Here is a 20582-nt window from a genome sequence, read left to right as displayed (position 1 = left end):
CCCCTACAGATCATCCTACTGGCCGTTCACCCTTGTGGCTGGAAACAGTGCTTCCACAAAATGAACCTGTGCTTTTGTTACAAACACCTCCAAACAATAGTGCATAACCTCCCATCCTACATCGAAGGCACTGCTCACTTCCTTCACTCTCTTTTCACAGTTCCTGTCACTTTACCACCAGACTCCTTGTTCATCACTCTGGTTGTGACGTCCTTAATCAGCAGCATCCTCCAGCCCTGTTGCATTGTGACCATGGAACACTAACTTTCCCAGTATCTGCCTGATACCAAACCCAGACCATCTTTCATAATTCCCATGGCCAACCACATGCTGACCTACAGTCATTTCACTTTTCAAGGCCCAATCTATAAATAATTCTGTGGTACTCTCACGAGTCCTTGCATGACACCATTCTATGCTGACTTACATTTGGACCATCTGGTGGAATCCCTCCTATCCAGTCAACACCTAAAACCCCTTGTCTGGTTCAGATTCGTTAATGAGATTGTCATAATCTGAATACATGGCAAAGACAACCTTTCTTTTTGCATCCATAACCTCAACACCTATTCCCAAGTGTGTCTCAACTAGTTCTTCTGAATTCAATGAGCCACCTTCCCACACATGTCTCCACCTCTCATATGGTTCCATAAATACATCCATTCGTATCAAGCTCACCAATCACCAACAGCATGACTGCTTTGAAAACTGTCACCTGTACCATGTGCAAAATGTCACATGCTTTATGTCTTCCATCAGTGGTAGGAATTACATTTGTAGAGATTTTTAATAAAATATCAAGTAATAATTCAGTGGTTAATATTGGCCTGAGAACATAATTCATTCTCCTTCTAATGGCGATAGTAAGATAGAAAGTATTAAACACTGTGTACTGTGACATATTGTGTGATAATAGTGGAAAATAGTAAATGTGATGTGTTTAATAATTTATTATTTTTACTTATCAAATACTAATATCATTTGAAGTTGTTTTTGCAGAAGATACCAAATCACTACTCCTTCCATGTCCAATAATGTGCTACATTTTCCCATGACTTTCCCTCCGTGGCCGCTCCATATGCACATAAAAAAAAAGTAAGTATATATGTATGTCTGCCTCCCCATCTCCGTCTCCCCCTACTGAGCAAGGACGAAGTGGTGCAGGGGTTAGCACACTAGACTCGCATTTGGGAGGATGATGGTTCGAACCCATGTCCAGTCATCCTGATTTATGTTTTCCGCAATTTCCCTAAATCGCTTCAGGAAAATTCCGGAATGGTTCCTTTGAAGGGCATGGCCATATTCCTTCCCCAACCTTCCCTAATCTGATGGAACTGATGACCCTGCTATTTGCTCCCCTCCCCCAAACCAACCAACCAACCAACCAACCAACCAGTCTATCCCCCTTTCTGCCTTATTTAGTCTTTCTGGCAGAACTCCTTTCATCCTGTTTTTCAGCTGCTGAGACATCTATCTATTCACTTTTGCCTCGCACTACCTCACTACCCCCTCCTTGTCTAACGTGTCCTTCCCTACTCACTCCCCTCATCCATCAGACCAGGCAACTGCTCTCAGTAATCAGTAATCATTGTTGCAGCTAGTGCAGTAGTGTGCATTTTGGTGTTTTTGTGGTTGTGTGTGTGAATTTCGGTAATTTCCACTTGAGAAAGATCTAGAGCTCAAAAGCTAGTGAACACTGTTTTCTTTTACACATGTCTGTGTGCTACACATGAGTCTGCTTTAGGTGAATCGTTCCTTTCCCTTACCTTACATATTGTTTCATCCAAGAATTTCCATGTTTGCTCTCTACAGGTATACTTCTTGTCACTTGTAAGTTATTCATTATATGTTAATGGTCATGTTCTACTTAGTAAGAGGATGATAATGAGAGTACGAACTTAGTTTTGCATCTCTCTTTACTTGAAGACTCAAAATCTTTCTTGCAGGATATTGACTGGGTGCAAACAGAGAAGCATGTGTTTGAAACAGCATCAAACCATCCCTTCTTGGTAGGCCTGCACTCGTGTTTCCAAACACCGAGTCGGTTGTTTTTTGTTATTGAGTTTGTACGTGGAGGTGACCTGATGTTCCACATGCAGAGGCAACGTCGCCTTCCAGAAGAACATGCTCGTTTCTATGCAGCAGAGATCAGTCTTGCTCTCAACTTCCTGCATGATAAAGGTAATGCACATTATAGACTTCACATTTTTGGCTTAGCTAACATGTGGCATATCGACATCAGCTGGTAATGTTATTCAATTTCATTGGTGATAATTATGATGCCTTTTCGTTTTCCAGTTTACTTTCTTTATCAAACTTTAGTAATCTGACTGACAAATCTTGCACTGAGTTGATCACACAAAATTTGAGAGGTTTGTTAAAAAATGAGAATTTTTGTTTTTGGAAAGAATTTTATTTATTCATCTACATCAATATTATACCCATTAAAAGAGCTCTTATTATTTTTTATTCACATGTAGCTGAGCATTGTCCAATCCCTGGAATACTTCGGATGCCCAGATTTAGGAAAAGCTTTTAGGTGTCACAACCAAGCCTTTGTAGTCTCATGTATGCATATAAAATGTTGACTCTTTAAGTTTTCTTTCTTTTTGCCAACAAAAAAGTCACATATGGCTATGTCTGGCAACTGTGGGGGCTGGGGCATCATTACAGTATTGCTTTTGGCCAAAAATTAATGAATAAGTGATTGAGTTTGAGCAGATGTATTATCATGGTGCAAAAATTTGAATTTTTTTTGCTACAAACCTGGGCATTTATCCACCCCCTAGATTGCTTGACAGAGATGTGTATCTGTATCTTCATTTAAATTCCCTGGCAAATTAAAGCTATGTGCCGGACCAGGAATCGAACCCGGCAGCTTTGCCTTTTGCAGGCAAGTGGTGTACTGACTGAGCTACCCAATCATGATTCAAAATCTGTCCTCCCAGCTTTACTTCTGCCAGTTTCTCATCTTGTACTTTCTAAACTTAATGAAGATTTTCTGTGAACTTTGCAGGTGTAGCTGTCCTGGAAGTAAGGATATTGCTCATACACGTGGCTTAACCACAGCCTGGGCATGTTTCCAGGACGAATTTTCCACTTTGCAGTGGAATATGGGATGATATGAAACTTCCTGGCAGATTAAAAGCATTTGCTGGACCAGAATCCAGTTGTTTCTTCAACCTTGTGGCAAGAACTCAGGTCACTGAAGGTCACACTGACAATAGCATTCACAGCTGATCACATTTATTGAGGTTTTTTTTCACTTTTGACAATCCAGAATGCTCCCTATAATGCTAATCAGCTCTGCTCACTGTGAAAATTATGCCAAAGTTACAGCTTTTTAGGGGATGAAACGACCACTCAGTTCTTGGCCAGTCTTAACATTATATCATGATTTGTTTAATGTAAGTAGGTGGTTGGGTCAAATAAAAAACATAGTTTAAAAACAAACTTTACTTTGTTCTATTTTGAGTCCACATGCCAGTACTGCTGTAACAGAAAAGACCCCAACAACATGTTGTTGGGCCGCTGACCACTTGTTTGCTTCTGTCATATTCCTGACATGGAAAATCATCTCCTCCAAAACAACAATAATTTTCTCAAGTTTCACACATTATGATATTGTAAGATATTGTTAAATGATTATTTTGCTGTTGTTAATGAAATGTAATTATTTCATTTTATTCCTATGGAAAATTCTTCATAACATGTGGCACAAGGATACAGTTATGTTCATATACCCATGTGGTGCATGAATACCATGCCAAAGAGTACAGATTTCTGGTGAAACAACTGACATGTGCAAATAATATCTTTGAGTCATTTTTACAGCATCTCTAGGATGCCATCTGTAACTGGCCACCAATGTTATCATGACATTCCATTCCATTCGAAAGAGTTGGTCTTAGTTTCTGCTTCATACACATAGTCATCATCTGTTGTAGCATGTTTCAGTAGCTTGACATCTTGTTGACTTCGTCTGACAACTCCTGAGCAACATACATTTGCTGTTGTTTTTGTTAAATTCAAAACTTTGGAACAAATTTTGGTGCTGCACATTTCATACCAAAAAATTCTGAAAGAATTTCATGAATAAGTCAGTTCATGTGCTAACATAATCAGTAAATTCTCCGATTGTGATTGGTGATCATTCATATTTGCTTGTTTCACTTTTCCATGATTTCATCAGTTGATGATGTGCTGGAGCATGCATGGTGACCATTTTTAACACCTTCATGACATTCTTGAAACACTTATACCACTTAAAAATTCTTCTTTTGCTCACAACATATTCACTGAAATCTGCATTTTATTGCAATCCCATCGCAAAATATAGTTTGAATTCTCTTACCCACTTTTGTGTAAAAACACAATCACTGATACTACCAAAACATATAACTCTTTTTGACAGCACACTGAATAAATATCCAATATGGTCAACACTGCACTGAAACTTTTTAAACATGTTTAGAAACACAACAAAGAAAAAAAATCATGTGATTTGTAACTTATGTATAGACTAATTATTTAATTAGTTTATACTAGAGGCAGTTGCCAGATTTTTTCAAGTTTAGGAACTGATGAGATTCTGGTATAGGAGCATTGAGAGAAATCACAAAGAAATTCATGTATTATCTAAGAGATACAACAAGACTACAGAATGTGTTGCATAAAAGTTTTCAGCTAGCACTTAAATAAGAACTGCTATCTATGCTAGTATCTGAGGAATGCATTATCATTTTAACAGAGAATCATTATTTGACCCAAATACCACCATACATAAAACTACTTCATTCCTGCTGTCTATTTCATCTTTGCTCTTCCAGAAATGGCAAATAATTGAGAAAATTAACAACAGTGAACTGTCAGCATATTGTTTACAGTCCTCTTCGGAATTGTACCAGATGGTTATATCACTCCCAAGTGATATTTTAAGAGGAAAACTGCTAGCCACTATGAATGCAAACTACAGGGTGTCTAGCACAGGTGCCCTGGTTTCAAAATTAAATAACTTGAGAACTAAAATTGACAGATAATTGCAACAAATGGTATGTTTATTGGAAAAGCTGTAAAAATTTTATACAAATGGCTTGAAACAGTTTGAAAAGTCACTAACAGCTGGCACTGTAATCACAGTATGTAGTGCCTATAGGCTAAATAGTGCACCACAGCTCGGAACGATCAGTTCTACTGTTGAAATATGAAAGGAGGTTAGTGTACTGAGCCAAGAAGTTGAAATCATGTATTCCATTGAACAGTGTGGTTTTCTGGTATTGGAATACCATAGGTTAAAACACAATCCTTTGGCAACAAGGCACAGTTTTCAAACATGATTTAGTGTTGCAAAAGGAACTGATGTGAAAACCATTTGCAAATTCTTCACCATATCTTAGTTTTTGAGATATTTAATTTCAAAGTGAGGGGTTCTGTTGCTGGACATCCTTTACCTGTGATGTCATACAGGCAATAAGGTAAGTGCCAGGGCATATGCATTCAATAGACATCACCTAATCTGTTATCAAAGACAAGTCCAATCATTATTACCGTAATAGTAGGAATTGTTAAGTAGATGCCCTCAAGTATTTGTACTTCCATTCATTAATATTAATAGTGTGTTAGATCCCATGTGAGGAGGGTGAAAAAAAAAGCCATTCTCTCTTAAGTTGGCTACATAGGTGCTGTAAGTTATTTATAGCCTTCAAAATTCTCTGCCTCTCATTTAAAGTACATAATCTAAATCTCAGTGTTGTAATAAACTGTGAAGCAAAATAGCCAATAAAGACACAACACGCTTCTCTTATAAATTTTGTAAGACATACTAACTATGGGTAATAAGTAACATTAGCATACTATACAGGTTGATTGTAATTTACCTATCACTACTTGGGAGAGCTGTAATTAAATACAAGTGGTGTTATGGCAGTAAAACTTTATGAAAACATTTGTAAGGCCACATGGAAGAGCAGTAGTGAATAAACCATTGAAAGACACATGAGAGGGTAACACCATTTGTTAATTGAACACCATATTTATACTCCACGTTGCAAACATTTTTCACTGTGATGACTGAATGCGTTCACAATTGCTTGGAACTGCACCAGAGATAAAATATCACAATTGTTTGCAACACTTTTTGAATGATGGACCACCAAACATTCAGCTGTCACGACACAGCTCGTGCACTGCTTGAATATCCCACGTTGCATCCAGAATTTTCAGCCAGGCCAAGAGTAACGTCTTCAACAGTCTGTGGCACAATTGGCCGTCTGCCTCACCCAGGAGCAATTCTCAAATTACTAGTTAATTCAGACTTGCGAATCTTGTTCTTCAACCATGTGCAGAAAGAGGAGCAACACTATTGTTGTTGTTTTGATAAAACAGCTTTACAAGTAAATCCCTGTTCCTTTTGTCCAGACGGTATTGACTGTTTGCAACTGTTATGCACACTGAAGCTTGTGTTTCAACACTATGCCACTATACCAGTAGTGGTGCTTAATAGTAAGTCATGATGCTGACACTACTAACAACACAAATTGTGCAGCAAACAGTCTGAATGTCATTCATAGAGTGAGTGGCTCAAGTAACAAAAGTTCATTTATTACCATCCTGAACATAGTCACATCAGCAATGTTGCATCTCTTTGCCAAGAGACACTGTAATTGTTTCTCACTCTTAATTTTACATCTCATTTTTGTGTTGTTTGTTTCAAACTTGTAGCTTGAAGAATTGTATGCAGATGCTAACTTTCATATTTAAGAAACAAAATATAGCATTTTATTTTATAAATCTGTGCAGTAAAAATGTTTTGATTTCTCTTTCAACTTGTGTGTTTACAGGCATAATTTATCGTGATCTGAAACTTGATAATGTGCTCCTTGATCACGAAGGCCATATCAAATTGACTGATTATGGTATGTGCAAGGAAGGTATCAGACCTGGTGATACCACTTCAACATTCTGTGGAACACCAAATTACATCGCTCCAGAAATCCTCCGTGGAGAGGATTATGGCTTCAGGTATCAAACAATCATAGACTCAAAAATGAAGCCTCTCTCTCTCTCTCTCTCTCTCTCTCTCTCTCTCTCTCTCTCTCTCTCTCTCCCTCCCTCCCTCCCTCCCTCCCTCCCTGTGAGTGAGTGAGTGAGTGAGTGAGTGAGTGAGAGAGAGAGAGAGAGAGAGAGAGAGAGAGAGAGAGAGAGAGAGAGAGAATGGTGGTGGTAACTGATGCAACTGTTCTTTCTTAGATGAGAGATTTTATTTTCTTTTTACAAAATTCTTTTTCTGTTACTGATCCAGTTGATGGCAGTCTCTCATAAATCATCAGTAGCATTCTTCTCGTTCTATCATTGACTTCTTCTGGTTATAGATAAGTAGGTTTTACTGTGGGCTCAAAATCAATATGTTATACTTCAATAGCGTTCTGTTCACAAATATAAAATTTATCTTATTTAATACACATAGTATTTACTGATCCTATAAATGATTGATTGTTATGTAAAATGACAGATTTGAGATCACTCCAATCAGATCATGTACACTGTCCATCCAAAAAGTTCTGAGACTGACTTTATTCTTGGTGTGCAAGTTGTGTTACCACATTGACTATGGTGGCAGCTTGAATTATCCATTGTAAACAACAAATGTGTATTTGAGCAGCCACTTCTGAGCAGGTAGCATTAAGGGACATACTGCTCTGGGATGCCATGGCAGCTCTGCTGGTTGCTCTGCTGATGGTGCTCTGGTCTGGAAGTACAAGACGCCAGCATCTACATACATCCAAACTACAAAAGCCCCCTGACAGTGTGTGGCGGAGGGTACCTTGAATACCTCTATTGGTTCCCCCTTCTATTCCAGTCTCGTATCGTTCGTGGAACGGAGGACTGTCGGTATGCCTCTGTGTGGGCTCTAATCTCTCTGATTTTATCCTCATGGTCTCTTCGCGAGATATACATAGGAGGGAGCAATATACTGCTTGACTCCTCAGTGAAGGTATGTTCTCGAAACTTCAACAAAAGCCCGTACCGAACTACTAAGCGTCTCTCCTGCAGAGTCTTCCACTGGAGTTTATCTATCATCTCCGTAACTCTTTCGCAATTATTAAATGGTCCTGTAACGAAGTGCGCTGCTCTCCATTGGATCTTCTCTCTCTCTTCTATCAACCCTATCTGGTATGGATCCCACACTGCTGAGCAGTATCAAGCAGTGCGTGAACAAGGCTACTGTAACCTACTTCCTTTGTTTTCGGATTGCATTTCCTTAGAATTCTTCCAATGAATCTCAGTCTGGTATCTGCTTTACCAACGATTAATTTTATATGATCATTCAATTTTAAATCACTCCTAATGCGTACTCCTAGATAATTTATGGAATTAACTGCTTCCAGCTGCTGACCTGCTATTTTGTAGCTAAATGATAAGGGATCTTTCTTTCTATGTATTTGCATCACATTACACTTGTCTACATTGAGATTCAATTGCCATTCCCTGCCTCTGTGAACTTCCCATGCCATCCACAAGGTTATATATATATTCCTATGACACACCCCTGCAGCACACCTGAAATCACTCTTACTTGGGAAGATTTCTGTCCATTGCGAATGACCTGCTGCGTTCTGTTATCTAGGAACTCTTCAATCTAACCACACGATTGGTTTGATAGTCCATATGTTCTTACTTTGTTCATTAAACGACTGTGGGGAACTGTATCAAACACCTTGCGGAAGTCAAGAAACATGGCATCTACCTGGGAACCCATTTCTATGGCCCTCTGAGTCTCGTGGACGAATAGCGCTAGCTGGGTTTCACACAATCATCTTTTTCGAAACCCATGCTGATTCCTACAGAGTAGATTTCTAGTCTCCAGAAAAGTCATTATATTCGAACATAATACGTGTTCCAAAATTCTACAACTGATCAACATTAGAGAGATAGGTCTATAGTTCTGCACATCTGTTCGACATCCTTTCTTGAAAACGGGGATGACCTGTGCCCTTTTCCAATCCTTTGGAATGCTATGCTCTTCTAGAGACCTACGGTACACTGCTGCAAGAAGGGGGCAAGTTCCTTCACATACTCTGTGTAAAATGCAACTGGTATCCCATCAGGTCCAGCGGCCTTTCCTCTGTGAGTGATTTTAATTGTTTCTCTATCCTTCTGCCGTCTATTTCGATATCTACCATTTTGTCATCTGTGCGACAATCTAGAGAAGGAACTACTGTGCAGTCTTCCTCTGTGAAACAGCTTTGGAAAAAGACATTTAGTATTTCGGCCTTTAGTCTGTCATCCTCTGTTTCAGTACCATTTTGGTCACAGAGTGTCTGGACATTTTGTTTTAATCCACCTACCACTTTGACACAAGACCAAAATTTCTTAGGATTTTCTGCCTAGTCAATATGTAGAATTTTACTTTCGAATTCATTGAACGCCTCTCGCACAGCCCTCCTCACACTACATTTTGCTTCGCGTAATTTTTGTTTGTCTGCAAGGCTTTGGCTATGTTTATGTTTGCTGTGAAGTTCCCTTTGCTTCCGCAGCAGTTTTCTAACTCGGTTGTTGTACCACGGTGGCTCTTTCCCATCTCTTACGATCTTGCTTGGCACATACTCATTTAACGCATATTGTACGATGGTTTTGAACTTTGTCCATTGATCCTCAACACTAACTGTACTTGAGACAAAACTTTTGTGTTGAGCAGTCAGGTACTCTGAAATCTGCTTTTTGTCGCTTTTGCTAAACAGAAAAATCTTCCTACCTTTTTTAATATCTCTATTTACGGCTGAAATCATCGATGCAGTAGCTGCTTTATGATTGCTGTTTCCCTGTTCTGCATAGACTGTTTCAAATAGTTCAGGTCTGTTTGTCACCAGAAGGTCTAATATGTTATCGCCACGATTCGGTAATTTTCAGATAAAGCACTTAAAAAAATTTCACTGGATTCTTTGTCCCTGCCACCCAATACGAACGTTTGAGTCTCCCAGTCTATATCTGGAAAATTAAAATATCCACCCAGAACTATAACATGGTGGGGAAATCTACTCGAAATATTTTCCAAATTATCTTTCAGGTGCTCAGCCACAACAGCTGCTGAGCCGGGGGGCCTATAGAGACATCCAGTTACCATATCTGAGCCTGCATTAACCTTGACCTTCACCCAAATTATTTCACATTTTGGATCTCCATCAATTTCCTTCGATACTATTGCACTTCTTATCGCTATAAACATGCCTCCCCCTTCACTGTCCAGCCTGTCTCTGCGGTGTACATTCCAATCTGAGTTTAGAGGTGCCAGAGGAATGCCTTCAGTCTCCACTCAGTAGGAGAGCTACAGACTTTATGTGTAGGTTCAAAATAAAAAGGGAATGCAAAAAAGAAGTTCTGGGTACATCTCTAATCAAGATATTTATGGGCTATTTGACTCGGTTTATAATGATTTAAGAAATTACAGTGCTAAATTTTCCAGTATCCTGAAAATGTTGTTCTGTTCATTTGACAAGGTAGTGGAGACCTCCCAAGATTAGCTGCCAAAAAAGGTCATTGTTTTAAGGAAAGTAATCTCACCAGAGAAAATACTTTCATGATATGTGTACTCAGTAGGTAATTATTCATTTTACGTGGTGATATTTACAGTTTGAGTTGTTACTGTAAAGTTTACATAGAAGAGTTATTCAGTTTTTATTTGAAAAGTGCATTATTATAAACAGAAGGTCAATTTACAAATGATTTAGACAGAAGTCAGAAATCTGTTTCCTTTGTTTAAACATCTCTTTTCTTAAAACAATTCTATCACGTCTGAATTCTTTCATGTCTGATGATCTGGCCCATAAGCATCACTTGTTGCAGCAGGAGATGTAGCTCAACTATTTCGGTCTGGAAGTAGGCTTTGAGGAAAACTTGCGTAGCCCAGATAGTAAAAGCGCTTTGACTGTGATGTAACCCTCTTGTGTTGGAGTGGAGCGTCAGGAACAAGCTGTGAGGAAATTGAAGGTCGATAATTTCCATGATCTCCAGGTAGCCAGAGTTCAGAAAGAGCATTATTGTAAGCAGTGACTGTAACATGGAGAGGCTTATTCTTTGAACTGAGCTTCATTTATGACCCTCATAATTCCCAACACTTTTTTTAGCTCACATTTTGAATAGTTCTGAGATGGAGTATCCCAAGTTGCAGCATTCCTCTGAATCTCGCAGATAAAAGATTGGGTGTCAAAACTATCCATAGCACTCACGTGGGTGGTTAAAATTAGGCAGTGGTAAGAGGCAGGTAGTTCTTGGCAGGTCTACTGGCGTTCTGGTACAAGTGCTGCCATAAGTTGCCATTTATTTTGCTGGCAGGCCTGCCAGCAGAACCGGGCAGAGCTGCCACACTCAGGTAGATGCGGGAGGCTCCATTGCATCCCATGCTTATGTTTAACATTGCCAGCAGACCTGCTGTGGCATCCCAGTGTCATAGGGCTCTATGTAATGTAGGTGCCACCAGATTGTGTCACAAACCTTTCTGAGACAGATGTTCAGGACATACTGTAGAACATTTTGAAGAAGAGAAAAGTGTTTATGGAGTGTCCCAAACAAAAACAGGAATGCACAGATGCTTGTTATGACTTGATTGAAATGCAAAAAATTGACAGTTCTTTCTGAAAGAAAAAAAAAAACAATGAGCAATGAGGTGTAGTGTCAGCAATGGAAAAGAAAAATAGAGAGAGAGAGAGAGAGAGAGAGAGAGAGAGAGAGAGAGATCAGAAATTCGCATGAAGAGTCAACACTTCGACATTCAGTCCTGTATGATGCGCCAGTTGAACAACGTCTCAAAGGAAGACTTTCTTGACGGGGTTGTATGAATATTCCATGTGTTGTACTCGAGCGAGGAGAGACTATGCAGAAAACAAACACACACACACACACACACACTCACACTACAACTAAATTGTTCCATCTGACTACATTGTACAGCACTGGAGATTGACTGGGGTGAGTGGTTGTTTTGGTTGTAGTTGATGAGAGGAAAAAGAGGGTGTGGAGGGTAAAGGGGGAAGGAGGAGCAGAGAGAAGGATGGTTGATGACTGGGAAGAAGAGACAGAATGTGGAAGAGATAGGAGTGGGACACTCCTCTTGTGCTGGCAGTGGACTCGCATGTGGCCTGCATTGTAGTGGAGGAATGGAGAGGAAGACAGTGGATGAAGAGCAATACGGGGAAGAGTAGTGAGTGAGTGAGTTGAGTGTATAAAGACGGACGTTCAGAGCATGGTGACAGGGATGGAGCAGGGTGTGGACAATGATGAGGATGCAGGATCAAATATGTTGCAGGGGCAGTTCCCATCTACATAATTCTGTGTGGTTGCACAAAAGGCATGAGCTCGGAAACACGCATTGGACCAGGTGGTCAGCTGGTCACTTCTACTCTTGTAACCAGTTTGACAGTGGCAATTTTTTTTGTGGATCGGTGGTTGGTGGCTATGCCCTCATAAAATGCTGTACCTGGGTTTATCACGGGTGTAAGACCTATGTGACAGAGATGTGAGAGTATGTAGGGCATAATGATGGACTGAGGTATTTTGTAAACAAAGGAGGTGGAGGAACACCATTGTTGGAGATGTGAGAAGGATTGTGGGTTGGATGTTCCTCACTTTCAGGTGTAATAAGAGGTAGTTGTAGCCCTCGTGAAAGGATGCAGTTCAGTTGTTCTAGTTTGGAGTAATATTGGATAGTAAAGGGGGACTTCTTTGCAGTTGACCCATGGGGTGGTCACAGTATTAGGGGCATCTGTGGATATGGCATTGGGGATGTGTTGGCAGAGTAGAGTTGAAGGCTAGTCTGTCAAGCCCTAAGCAGACCTACAGTGTATAGAGCATAGTATTGCTTATCACTACAGGTACTCCACCCCTGCTTGACCAGACTGTGTGGGAGAGACTTTTTAGTATGGATGGGGTGACATAAATTGGAAGGATTAAATTGACTTGGACAGGATTTGTATTTATCCATTGGAAAGGTATAGTGTCAGTGTTCCGGGTGGTGACTAGTTGAGTTTAGGAAGCTCAGATGAAGCTATGGGAGAGAATTTATTGAAGTTGTGGAGGAATGAGAGGGAAGTGTCTTTGTTACGGATCTAGGTCATGAAGATATCACAGTGGATGTAAACCAGACAAGGGGGTTTGGATTTTGGGTGGCAATGGAGGTTTCTTTTATGTGGCGCATAGGCAGTTTGTACATGAAGGTGTCATGGATTCCCAAGACTGCTCCAAATTTGTTTCTGTTTTACTCTCATGAAAAGAGTAGGAATCATCACTCAGGATGTTGTTGGTCAGGAGCATAAGGAATGAGGTTGTAGATTTGTACCAAATACAATTTTTCCATTCTTATTTCTGACTGTGTGAAATAGCCATGATGATAAATTTCACATGCATTGCAGGATCTAATAATAATTTGGCCCTGTACAATTTTAATATAGTGGTACCCAATACACATGAGTGGTGGAAATGTGCAAAAACAGAGAATGAGTGCCCAAGTTGAGGTGGGGAGGGGAGAGCAGTGGGACAAGGCAGTACATGATCAGGATGCAGGAGGAATGAGGTGACAGAAGAGAGAAAGGAAAAGGTAAGAGGAGGCAGTGGAACAGGTTAGTGTAGTTTAAGGCCAGGGGGATCATGAGAGTGCAAGAATATGCTGGAGAGAGAATTCCCATGTGCATGGTTGGTTGGTTGGTTGGTTGGTTGGTTGGTTGGTTGGTTAATTTGTGGGATGGGACGAAACAGTGAGGTCATTGACCCATTAGATTAGGGAAGGATGTCAGCCATGTCCTTTCAAAGGAACCATCCCAGCATTTGCGTGGAGCGATTTAAGATAATTATGGAAAACCTAAATCAGGATGGCCAGATGTGGATTTGAGCTATTGTCTTCCCAAATGGGAGTGCTGTGTGCTAACCACTGGGCCACCTCACTAGGTATGTACGTAGTTCAGAAAAAAGTGTGGCTAAAGGTAGTATCCAAATGGTCTGCATAGTGAAGCAGCTGTTGAAGTCATTTGTGTTGTAATGGCAGCTGGATGGTCAAATTTGCAGTTTGCCACAGTTTGACAGTGGTCTTCATATGAGTAAACAGGTAGTTACTTGCCATGTCCTCACAGTATGCTGCTTTCCATTCTATGCTTTGTGTTCTTTTGTCTCTTTCCCGCTACCACCTCCTTGCATCCTTCCATACTTCCTACCTACCTCCATCGGCTCAGACAACTGCATTCAGGAGTGTACATTTTGGTGTCTGTGTGGATATGTGTGTGAATTTGAGTGGTTATGTGAGTTTTGCTAGAAAACGGGCTGGTGCTTGAAAGCTAGTGTGAATGCTGTTGTCTCTTATCTGTATCCATGCTCCCCACACTGATAAACTATAGGAAAGTTAGGTCTGTTATTTTTTGTGTGTGTTACATGAGTGTCATTTTGGGAATTGTATATAGTTAATTATTTTTGTCACAGATCATAAATAATAATTTAAAAACACGACCAAAGCTATGTTTCATAATTTCATATCACTGCATTTAGTTGAGTGTAAATAACTCACTGGGAAGAATAAAAATAACCACTTACCAGTTTGATGAGATATTGATCTGTAGGGGCTCATTAGCACCAGGTTGACTTACATTTCCCCTAGGATTGATGGATTTATGGAAGAGTAATGGGCTCTTTGTTGTTTTTCCAATAAATACCATAATGCCTCAATAGTACAGAAACTCAGCAGTTGTAGGGACTACAGATGATTTTTTTGTGTCATCCCCATAATGAGACCTGTTCTGACAGTTCTAGCCATGTGAGTGCTAGTACTATGATCCTGGAAGATGAAGTCACTTGCTAGAAACAATACTACCACCACTGAATACACCCCTTCTTATAGATTGTTTCATGGACTTAACTAGTTGACTTTTCTTTCATTGTAACAGTATCACCCATTGAAAATCATATTATGCTCATACAAACCACTGCTGAACTTTCATGTGATTCACAGCTGGGAGCAGTCACACTCTGTCTTCTTCAAAAGTAAACATGTCCAGTAGTAGTAAACAATGTAGACATAGACTTGTCTGACCATGTTACACGCTTGTGTTGGTTGCTAAATAAAGTTTTATATACTTTGTGTTTATAAAAGCCTTCTTATACATTTATGCGGTTTGTAAGACAGCAGTCATACAATGATTGTTTGCAGGCAGTACGTTTTCCAGACACATGTTAAACCCAGCAGTCCGTTTTCTGGCACAGATGGTCTTACTAGCAGTAGCATTGCTCTAAAATTAATCTTGATTTTGTGAACAAGATGAGTTTTCCACACACTAATGTTTTCAACAGTTAATGTTGTCTTTACTGTCCCACAGGATACTCAGGGGTATAGTTTGTACTGAAAGTCACTGTGGTGTACAGCAGATCTACAGTCAAGTGTAGGTCATGAATAATAACAGTAGAATGAACGAGCAGCTTCATTGTCCAAGTTACAAAATAAAAATAAAAAACCTAATTTAAATCCAGAGCCACGAACCAAAGTTTTCATGTATTTAGTGTAACGACTACAAACTCATTTCATGCAAGTAAGCAAGCTTTATGTCCCACACTGTGGGGCTGTATTAAGTCAGCTAGGCAAGTCTCCAGCACTGTCCACTGAATGTTTGCTGTGATCCGTACAGCAGCTTGGCCATCAATGCAGGGAGTTTGTGCCTGAAGACAGTCTGTACCCTCTGTATTGATACCGTACTGGAACTGCTGTCACATAAGCATCAGTTTGAAAAGCATTGGTAATCTACTCTTGCTGGAAGTTGTTAATGTCCGATGTAAAAGTACACCAACACTTCAGTGGTCACAAGTGTAGTAGGAACTTGGAAAGCATCTAGGTGTGATGTAGTTGAAGAGGAAGACAAAAGATGAAGTCAGCGTGTTTCATATCCACCAGAAAACAAGCTGTGGAAGTTGAATTTTGATACCTTGTAGCCCTTATTATTTTGTGAGGAACGTTCCGGCAGAATGTTAATGCAGTGGGCATGTAGTGCTTGCGTGTGTGCTTGTGACACACACACACACACACACACACACACACACACACACACACACACACACACACACACACACACACATATATATTCCAAGACTTACCAAGCAGGAAAGCGCCGGTAGATAGGCACAATAAATAAAACACACACACAGAATTTCTAGCTTTCGCAACCGACGGTTGCTTCTTCAGGAAAGAGGGAAAGATGAAAGGGTGTGGGTTTTAAGGGAGAGGGTAAGGAGTCATTCCAATCCCGGGAGCGGAAAGACTTACCTTAGGGGGAGAAAAGGACAGGTGTACACTCGCGCGCGCGCGCGCGCGCACACACACACACACACACACACACACACACACACACACACCCATCCGCACATACACAGACACATCCATCCGCACATACACAGACACAAGCAGACATTTGTGGTGGGATAGGATATGCATGAGACAGAACTAGAGCTTGGTGTGCTAGGTGGTTGAATTGGGCAGGTCTTGCAGTTGGATGTTTTACATGGAAAAGGGTTGGGTGTGGGAGTGGCACATGGATGGACCAGAATGCTGTGTAGGTTTGGTAAAGCAGAATACCACTTGAGGAGTAGTGGTATTCCTCTGCCCACCCAAGCTAGGCAACATTCTGGTCCATCCCTATGCTACCCCCATTCCCAGTAAATTTCCACAAGTCATATCCCTGTGGAAGACTCAGGTGCAAAACCTATGCCAGCAGATGGAAGGCCACAGGTGAAAGCAGTTAAGTCATATACCAGCTTTGTGGTGATTTATGCATAGCATTTTATGTGGCCATAACCACCAACCAGCCGTTTGCCTGAACAAGTACCACTACCAAACTGTGGCTAAGAGGTGAATTGACCTTTCAGTAGCAGAACACACTGCCTGGTACAGTATGCTTGAGTTCAGTTCAGTTCTGCTTCACAACGTGTGCCATATGGAATTTTCCCGTTTTCTGAACTACAGAGATAAGAGTTACTCTTGCAACATATGCTTTGGTTCTGTAATCCTCCTGGCCTCAATCTTGGCTAACCCATTGCACCTAGACCTTCTACTCAATAGTCTCCTCAGCCTCTCTCCTGTAACCCACTCGTAGTCCAAATAAATAGAACCTGCTTAACAAATTGGAAACTGTAAATTTGATAAGACGTATTGCAAATAAAAGTCACAATGAAGAAAGAACCATAAGGGCTTCGATCAAATTTTTATTTGAATATTTCTACACATTACAGTGATGCTGTTGCGTTCTAAAAGTGATGCTGTTGTGTTCTAAACTGTTTCTTTTTGTACAGATCAGTAGGTACAGAGAGTTCCAAAATGTGTAGCTGAAGGGGAATTGTCCCCTAGAATCCATGTTGAGAAAGAGATGTTAGAATCACATTTGAAGGGAAATTGTACAGTAAACAGCATCAGATAAGTAAATAACAAAATGTGACTTGGCATGCTGACTGTACTTGGATAACATATGGCCACAGACGATTGAGGCCATCGAAGCATACAAGCACGCTAAACTTAAAACAAGAGAAATTAATTATAATATTGGAGTGTAGCTTGAATTTGTGAATTTAATGGGTGTGTCAGTTTTATAAAATGAATTTTCGATTTTCTAGAATTAACTGCTATTAGTTAATCAATCTGTTGTAAAGAAGAGTGTGAGCTGAGGCATATTTGTATGCCAAGAAACAAATAAAGATGTCTGTTTCTGATCCTAAGATACATACGGAAATGTTGATATAAATCTTTGAGTAAGTCAGTGTGGAATCTGTAAGTGAAATATGGATGGGGCATTTTAGAGAATGCACATTGTAATAGTGTCCGTTTTCAGAGTTCCTTATATTGATCTCAAAATTTATATTTGATAGAATGTTTTATTATGATGTCAGCAAGTCAGAGGTCTACAGTTACTGTAAGAAGTTGAAACAGTAGTGTAATAACATTACAAATATATATCAGCAGCGGTGAAATGAACTCTGTGTAAAAAATAGTGAAAAATAATGCAATTATAATACCGGCTTTAATATTTTATTATAACTTAGGTAATACACTTATTTTTAATAAAATGAAAGGGTTGGTTGGTTGGTTGGTTGGTTCAGAAGCACAGTTAATGTGGAATTGGCAGTTCTAAAAACACACAATTAAAGAAACTAAATGTCAATGTTTGTGATGCAAATCAAAGAGTAAGTAATAGTAAACACCCAGCTCTAATGCCATTAAATAGCAAGAACAGTTCTAAAAAACATAATTAACATTGAATGTTATTTTAACAGTGATGTTATTTTCACAGTGTTGATTGGTGGGCACTTGGAGTCCTGCTTTATGAGATGTTAGCTGGTAGAAGTCCATTTGATATTGCTGGTGCGTCTGAGAATCCAGATCAGAATACTGAAGATTACCTTTTCCAAGGTGAGATCTGTTTGTTGTAACTGCTCAGCAGTACATTTCAGTGCTGTACCCATTTCACCAGCAAGTTATTGTCTGCAACAGAAGGCTCTGGTAGTTTTTAAAGTCTTATGTGACTTTGCAATTTATTTGAATGTTGTGTTATTAATAATTTAGTAGTACGTCTTGTTCTTAGTGTCAGTAATACTTCTCCACTGTTAGTTAGATTTAACACAACAGATGATTTTATGCTTTGCTGTGAGGAATGACTGCTATTCAGACACACATGTGGCGCATGTAGTATCGGTGAGCATATTGTCTTTGTGTAGAATGAATGGGGAAGGCGCACTATCTGAGTTTGACCGAGGGCAGTTTGTGGTGGCCCAGAGGCTAGGCATGAGTATTTCGGAACCTGCACAACTTTTTGGGCATTTGAGGAGTGCTGTGGCGTCTTCAACACCTGGCGAAACAAAGGTGAAAAACAGGACAGGTGGCAAACTGTGGTGGAACTAACATCAGACCTTAATGTTGGGCAGAGTAAAAGTGCGTGTGAACACACAGTGCACCAAACACTCCTAACGAAGGGTATCTACAGCTGCCGACCCATGCAAGAGCCACTGTTGAAATTGCATGAGCAACTACAAATGAAATGGGCTCATGACCATCAGCACTGAATGTTGGTGCAGTGACAGATCATTGCATGGTCTGATTAATCCTGATACCTTCATCATGCTGATGGGAAGCTGCAAATCTGTTGTCTTCTGGGGGAACAGCTCCTTGACACCTGTACTGTGGGATGGAGACGAGTGATCGTGGCACCATTATTCTCTGGGAAGCATTTATGTGGTCATCCATGGGTCCAGTGGAGTTTGTGTAAGGCACCATGACAGCCAAGGAGTGTTGTACATTGGTTGCAGATCACGTACATATCTTCATGAGATGGTCATGTTTCCTGACAGCAGTGGCATTTTTCATCAAGATAATGCACCATGTCACAAGGCCAGGGGTGAGACGAAGTGGTTTGAGGAACACAGTGTTGAGTTTCAGTTGATGTGCCCCCCCCTCCCCCCAGCTCGCCAGCTCTGAACTTGGGATGTGATTGAATATGGCATCAGAGCTCACCAACACCCTCCCCAGAATTTATGGGAATTAGGTGACTTGTGTGTGCAGATGTGGTTCCAACTCCCTTCAGTGACCTATTCACACCTCATTGCTTCTGTGTCATGACATGTTGCCACTGTTATCTGTACCAAAGGTGGACATACTGGCTATTAGGTAGGTGGTCATAATGTTCTGACTGATCAGAATATGATGCTGTTATTTTACTAATGACTGTAAAAATAGAGTTAGTGTAGATGTTCTGGCACGAAATTCATTTTGACATTCTTCTCTACAATATTTGACCCCTTAACAGATAATATCGCAAAGAACCGTGAAGATTGCCCAGAAAAATCCTTTTGTGGCATAGGTTATTATGTGCTACAGTTCAGTATTTTTACTGCACTGAGAAAATTGTATTCACATAATCTAGTCTCCATAAATAAATTTTATTGATTTGTGAAAGAAGAAAAGCATTATTGATTCATTGTATTACTGCATAATTATGTTTATAAAAATAATTGCTATTCACCACAATCAGAAGAAGCACTGAGCAACAGACAGGCAGGTAGAAAAAAGAAGGCAATAAATTGGTTAACTTGTGGGCAACATTTTCTCACCCTCTCACTATCAGTCATAGTGATGATGATACTGACATGATTGTGTAAATAAATAAACCATTAGTCAGTCAGCCTGGTCTTCCCCCCTTGGTGGGCATTGCAACTTGGTTGAGTATCAGTCTTACCTGGGGAGGGGCTGGAAATGTGGAAGTAGACTAGGATAGAGGGAGGCAGTGAAGCATTAAAGGAGGAGCTCAAGAACCCTTACTTACATTGAAAATTTGGGTTGTGCATGGGAGGTGGCTGGCACCAAGGCAGTAGGTTGGGGGCAGTTTCATGAGTTGCAGGAGAAATAGTGAGGAAACAATGGAGCAGAAAGATTTAGAATCCAGAATATGAGAAAGAAAAATGAAGGGAAAATATGTGGCAGGCTCATAAATCAGCAATTAGTTTATGACCATGTTCTTGTGTGGAACAGTTTACTAAACTGTTCCATTGATTCATCAGCTGTTTGGAACAAATAATGG

The 20582-nt window shown here is 40.2% G+C and overlaps 1 protein-coding gene across 8 annotated transcripts in view; it reads left to right on the top strand.

The window, feature by feature from the left end:
• The window catches only part of LOC126334869 (atypical protein kinase C), a 704619-nt gene that overhangs the window by 535007 nt on the left and 149030 nt on the right, over positions 1 to 20582 (top strand). For all 8 annotated transcript variants that reach the window (XM_049997557.1, XM_049997558.1, XM_049997563.1 and 5 more), the window contains 3 exons: positions 1947 to 2181; positions 6840 to 7020; positions 18303 to 18421. In XM_049997557.1, the coding sequence (XP_049853514.1) occupies positions 1947 to 2181; positions 6840 to 7020; positions 18303 to 18421 (535 nt within the window). The remainder of the gene's footprint in view (positions 1 to 1946; positions 2182 to 6839; positions 7021 to 18302; positions 18422 to 20582) is intronic.

This window comes from Schistocerca gregaria, chromosome 2 (genome assembly GCF_023897955.1).
Source record: "Schistocerca gregaria isolate iqSchGreg1 chromosome 2, iqSchGreg1.2, whole genome shotgun sequence".
Classification (NCBI taxonomy): domain Eukaryota; kingdom Metazoa; phylum Arthropoda; class Insecta; order Orthoptera; family Acrididae; genus Schistocerca; species Schistocerca gregaria.
This window is presented reverse-complemented; position numbering and strand designations above follow the sequence as displayed.